Source organism: Heterocephalus glaber, unplaced genomic scaffold, assembly GCF_053883595.1.
Source record: "Heterocephalus glaber isolate CG9 unplaced genomic scaffold, H.glaber_assembly_v1.0 deba00001442, whole genome shotgun sequence".
NCBI lineage: Eukaryota > Metazoa > Chordata > Mammalia > Rodentia > Bathyergidae > Heterocephalus > Heterocephalus glaber.
The window spans coordinates 14,691,937-14,697,936 of NW_028258296.1; the positions used below are offsets into that span (position 1 = coordinate 14,691,937).

Sequence of the window (6,000 nt, forward strand, 5' to 3'; positions counted from 1 at the left end):
ACGGGAAAGGAAAAAAGGGAAAAGAAAAAATATGAGAAAAGGAAAAAAATGGAAACAAAGTCTTTGCAAACAGGGAAGGGTGGAGGGGGTGAAGGGAGGGCAGGGGAAAGGGAAAAAATAAGAACCAAGATACTCATGTATACTCAAGATCCCAGTGATGAATGTAACTATATTTTGTACCTAAAATGTACCAATAAACTTCATGGGAAAAAAAATAATCAACTTTGTTCTTTAATTATAAATATGAAGGCCATTTAAACTTAATCAGTCACTGAAGAAAAGACAAGAAAACAAATAGAGATGAATACATTTCAAAACTGGCCTGGAAAGTGGTATTTTTAGTGATAGTTTTAGGAGATAAAAGAGGCTGAAGGAAAAAGTCTAATTTATATATTGAAGGCAATTCTGGAAAATTTTGCATTCAAATAATGACAAAATGGCCCTTTGTATTAAAATGGAGCTATCACATTGTAAAAATCTGCCTACTTTGATACATCATTTCCACTTGGAAGACTTCTCTCTGCAGCTGCTCATGTATCTCAAATTCGCCTCTGTTTATATCCTTTATAGGATCACAGCATAGTCATTAAGACAGTTGTGTAACTGTCCCACTACTTACATGGAAGTCAAAGTCAGTATCTTATTTATGATTTCAATCAAAGGGCACAAGTACCTATTAAGCAGAAGCCATGCCATCAAATATAACAATTAAGAATATAGGTTGTAAATGAGAAGTTAGAGACATTTATAGCTAAATGGATGCACATTGAGGCGATACTCTTAAGTGAAATAAATAGGACACACATGTGTAAATACCGAATAGTTCCTCTAGTGTGAGAAACTGAAAGTGTAAATAAGGACTAAAAGGTATAATAGATAATGTGAAATAGGAAGAAAAGGGGCAAAGGGGAAGGGATAGGGAAAAGAAAAGAAGGGAATGGAATTAATATGAGAAAATGAAAAAAAGGAAACAAAGGCCCTGTAAATAGGGAGGGGTGGAGGGGTTGAAGGGAGGGCAGGGGAAGGGGGAAAAATAAAAACCAAGAGAGTATGTAAAGGTGAAAAAAATTAAAAAGAAAGAATATAGGCTGTAGGATTGGACAGCCTTAGGCAAAATATTGACTCCACCATTTCTCTGTTGTATCACTTGAGCTGTTCACTTAACTTTTCTATGATTATTTTCTCATAGATGAAATGGGAATAACAACAGATAAAGCATGATGCCAATTAAAACCTTGGGTAAAGTGAACAGCAGATACTAGCTATTTTAATGATGACAGTGATGATGATGAAGTTGATCATTAAATAATTGTTCAATAACAAAATAACAAAACAAAATAAATTCACTACAATTAATATTTATTTCTCTGGAATTATATAATACAAGTTCTACATAACTTGTTTAAAACTAATTGTTGTGGTACATTTACTGAGACTGGGTATTAACATAACACTTATTTGTTACCACCTAGAAAAAATATTTTATAATGGTCATGATGGTAATGATGTTAAAAAGAAAAGTTTTATTTCTAAAGAAGTAGTCATCCTATCCAGTTAAGCTCCTGTCAAGACATTTCTTATAACTACATCTAATGAGTACACTAGTTTTATAAAAGGATAAAAGTGAGAAATATCTTTAGAGATAAAAACAAACAACAGTCTTTAAACTCAAAATATAACCGATTCAGCAATTAAAAGCACAATGTTTCAAGTTGAATATTAAAGAATATATTGATATATCTACTAAAATGTGCCAAATCTCAAAAATTTTCAGTGAATAAATAAGTGGTAGGCAACATTGAAATCACTGTTTTTGGCCAGGGATCTAGCTCAGTGGTTTCACCGCCTGCCTCCCAAGCGGAAAGACCCGAGTCTGATCCCAGCTACCAAAAAAAGAAAAAAAAAAGAAAGTAAGAAATCACTGTTTAAACAGTTTTTAAGAAGATATTACAAACTTAAGGTAATAAACACTAAAACAAGTGCATATATAATTTCTTTAAATAGAAAGGAATTTAAGTTTGCCAAAGAAAAATAACTTTTTAAAAAAATAAATTGTGTTCTGAGTGAGAAGAAATTGTGGGCCAAAAAGTCTTGATGCAATTTTATTTTTCCCAAAGGAAAATATTTTCCATACTGTCACTGGGTATTGAATTGGGCAGTGGGGGGAGAAACAACTGCCTTGAATAATGGAATACACATTTTTAAAAGAAATCTATAAAAACATGATTATAAACTGCTTGGCTAGTGAAGGCCCAAATTGTTAAAGTTTATTGATGTTAATGATAGTAATCATGACAGTTGAAAAGTAAATAAAAAAAGCAATGCTGTTTATGAAGTACTGTAGCACAATTTGTCATTAGTGAGAAACCATACTAATATATCTGATGCGATATTTTGAATATCACTTAGCTATCAATTTACCCTAATGCCATTCAATTAAACACAGGATAAAAATCTGTGATAATTTATGGAAAGAATTTTATAGTGCTTGTGGAATAATATATTACAAATTCTGGCTGTATGTAGAAACAGAAATGCCTGACCTAATGTGCCATTAAGCAAACTGTAGCTTTGCTGTATATGTTTTTATAATATTAAACTAATTATGATGAGATTTGGCATTACTATATATTGCATATTTCATTTTTTAAGAGCCTGACAAACTGAATCATGAGGTACAATCTGTTTATGCAATAAGCAACCACATGCAATATTAACAAATAACAATATCCTGGCTTAATTAGAAATTGTCCATGTTATATTAAATACATTTAAGAGTAAAATATCATGTAGCTCTAATTTGAACTTGCCATTTAATTATATGTTCAAACTAATTTATTTGACTTGGAATATTGTTTTTCCCCGTCTGTCTCTCCTACAGAGAATACTGTACTATTGATCTATTAAAACTAGCTTCTGCTGGGACCCTGGCATTTGGCTTAATGGTAGACCTTTCCTAGGATACAGGAGGCCCTGGATTCCAATAAATAAATAAATCCAAGCTATACTGAAAATGAAGGGCAGAATAAAGATTGAGTGAGCTGGTGCTGGTAGAATCACAGACAAGAAACCACTTAAAATTGATTATCGAATGGGGTTGAGTTCAACCCCAAGTGGATGGGCCACACTGCACCCCCCGGAAGCAACTTTTCTAGCAATCTCTGGGCTGTGCCATGAAGTTCTACCAATAAAATCTACTTCAGAAATGAATCTCTTTTCAACATCTCTTCTCACCTCCCTTGTCTCCTCCCTTTTCTCTCTTCTTTCCTCCCTATTTCTCCATCTCCTATATGTAGGGTATCCATGACAAAACCTCAAATCTCTTAATATGGTCCTTAAATTTAGATAGTCTAAAACTACTGGAAGTATCGGGGGCCACACTTATCACCATAAACCAGACAGGACTTCATGAACCTTCTGCTCTTGTGTTCTCAAAGCTATTGACTCTGCCCTTTGTCTCTGTGTTTTTCAGCTTAAGTTCAAGGGCAATCTTTGATATTCACAGCAAAAATAAGATATAATTGATTCATGAAAATTAATACTAAAGCATAGGTCTTGACACAGGAACTTCAAACTATTGTTTAGTTAACTAAGCCTCTTCTCCCCAGTAGCATGAAATCTAACACTATAGGATAAAATAAGATAATTTCTGGAGGAAAGATAGGCAGTAACACCAGAATTTAATGTTACAATATGATACAGTCCAAAAGAGGTAATAAAGATTGTTTACCTTCACAAATTGTGACACCATTCCCTGAAAATCCCATGTTGCAGTAGCAGGCTTCAGCTCCATGGCGTATTTCACATTTTGCATTTGGGAGGCAACGTGTCTTGGTGCAATTTTGTGTGTGACAACAATTCAGCAAAGTGGAAAAGCCCACTAAATAAAATGGAGAAATTCATCTTAAAAAAAAAAAAAGAAAACCACTCCCCCCATTGTTAAGTTAGAGTACAATAAATATAAATACTCTTCTTTCTTTCCATTTAGGTTAGTAGATAATAACAACTCCCGAGAGAACATGTAGCTAAATAACAGCACAAAAACAACTAAGCAAAAAGATAAAGGCTATTTTTTTCCATTTCAATGTTTATCAAGTAAATCTCAATATACTAAAATGTAACAAGCAACCCAGTTTTATAATAAAAACTGTTTCCAATCATTGATCCAATGTCACCCTTCATTCTGAGGTGAGATACGTTTAAAGGTAACTGCATTTTTGTTAATCAATTTCTCTCTTCTGGGGGCAAATTTTTGCAGAAAGCCAGGTAAACTGGGTATTTGGGTCTTTTCAAATTCACATCTGTGTTATTTAAAGATATCTTAACATCTAAGAGGACCAAAGCAATTGAATTTTACCCCCTATATTCTATGAATTGCCAACTCTGTCTTTTCATAAGAAAATCCTTTTTATTTTCTTACATTAAAGAAAACTTAAACAAAATAACACATACTGTTCAAAGACCGATCTTCCAGAAGTGGAATACCACCTAAACACAACTAACAAAAACGAAACAAAACATGCAGCAAGACTTCATTTCAGGGTTACTGAAAATAAAGTTGGAAATGATATATGGTGGACTGTAAGGAAAAGATAAGAAAAAGCAAAGGAGGTTCCTGTTTTTATTGTTGTTCCAGGTCTTCTCAAGAGCAAGCTTGGGGACGAACAGCTATGAATCACGAAGTCATTGTTCTGCAAAGAGTCATCTGAGATAAATTGTCCTTATCTGTACCCAGAGATTCTTAAACATCCAATTCTAAGTCCCAGCCTCACATCGGGGTGTATATATCGTCTAAAACAGAATTAATTCGTCCTCAGAGATTTGATTCATTATATTTCAGCGCCGTATGATCAAAAAGGTAATTTCAATGAGCCCAAAGTCTGGCAGGCAGGCAATCCCCTTAAAATGTCAGGAAGCCTTCCACAGGTGTTAAAGGCTTGGATTTCCCAGGTTTCGGGGACTTCGCTGGGAGGCTTAAAAAGGTAACAGCCCCTGGGCCTGGAATGTCAGACTCCAGAGGTTGAAAGGCCAAGGGGACAAACATCCTGCAGCGCCGTGTCAGCTCCCGCAGGACACTTGGCCAGCCACACCTGCAAGCGGGCGGCGCGGCGTGCACCTGGCGTGGCGGCGCGGAGCACTCACCTAGCAGCGGGAGGAGTCTCATTGGCGGCGGCCGGAGGAGGCGCGGGCGGAGAGCGCGGCGGGCTGTGCGGCCAGGACCGGGATGCTGGGCGGGCGCGGCCTCGGCCCCGGCCCGGCCCGGGCCCGCTGCGTCCCCGTGACGCGTCGGTTTCCTCCGGACACTTTCCGGCCTCTTTTGTGTGCCTCTGTGTCAAGCCCTGAGTCTGCCGGCCACGTCCGGCCTCCAGCCCCTTTGCCTCAGGCCACCTGCGGTCCCTATCCTGCCTTGGGGTTCCCCATCCCAGCAGAACTGTAGACCACCTGGGGCCTCATTTTGGGGGTGCCACTCTCAGAGCCTGTGCTAGGAGCCAAAGATCTCCCAATTCCCAGGGAGGTGCTCCTGGGAAATCCCCCAGCTGAATGGATTTTGGGGGTCCTCCCTGAAACCTAAATTCCAGAACCCACCCTTTTTTTCCACTTGCTAATTAATTTCCTGTGCAAACAATAGGCCAAGGAATCAAGAGACCCGACTGTGGGAGGAGGGAACACTCCTGTACTTGGGACTCACCTGCTGTAGAACTGTGGTTAAAATGATGAGAAAAGAAATAAAAAAATGGAAATGATGTCTATGTATATAGGGAAGGGTGGAGGGAGTGAAGGGTGCACAGGTAATGGGGAAAAAATAAGAACCAAGATACATCATGTACAGGTACAAGCACCCAATGATAAATGTAAACGAATTGTATACCTAAAATGTACCAATAAAAGAACTTAAGAATTTAAAAACGATTTAAAAAACCCAAAAAACAACAAACAAAAGCCCCAAAGCCAAATGTCAAGACTTAAACAGATCTTGAAGTACAAAAAGCTGTTTTTCAT

General features: G+C 37.4%; 1 protein-coding gene across 3 annotated transcripts in view; it reads right to left on the minus strand.

Annotated features, from left to right (window-relative positions):
* Adgrl4 (adhesion G protein-coupled receptor L4) overlaps positions 1–5,290 on the minus strand; it is a 90,973-nt gene extending 85,683 nt beyond the window's left edge. Inside the window, exons 1-2 of one of the 3 annotated variants that reach the window (XM_004841391.4) lie at positions 5,143–5,290; positions 3,731–3,880 (exon numbers count right to left, since the gene is read on the minus strand). In XM_004841391.4, coding sequence (XP_004841448.1) covers positions 3,731–3,880; positions 5,143–5,164 — 172 coding nt within the window. In that variant the 5' untranslated portion in view covers positions 5,165–5,290. Of the gene's footprint in view, positions 1–3,730; positions 3,881–4,452; positions 5,119–5,142 lie in introns of those variants that run through there. The other 2 variants (XM_004841392.4, XM_021255475.2) reach the window with 2 other exon arrangements.
* Positions 5,291–6,000: the final 710 nt, after the last annotated feature.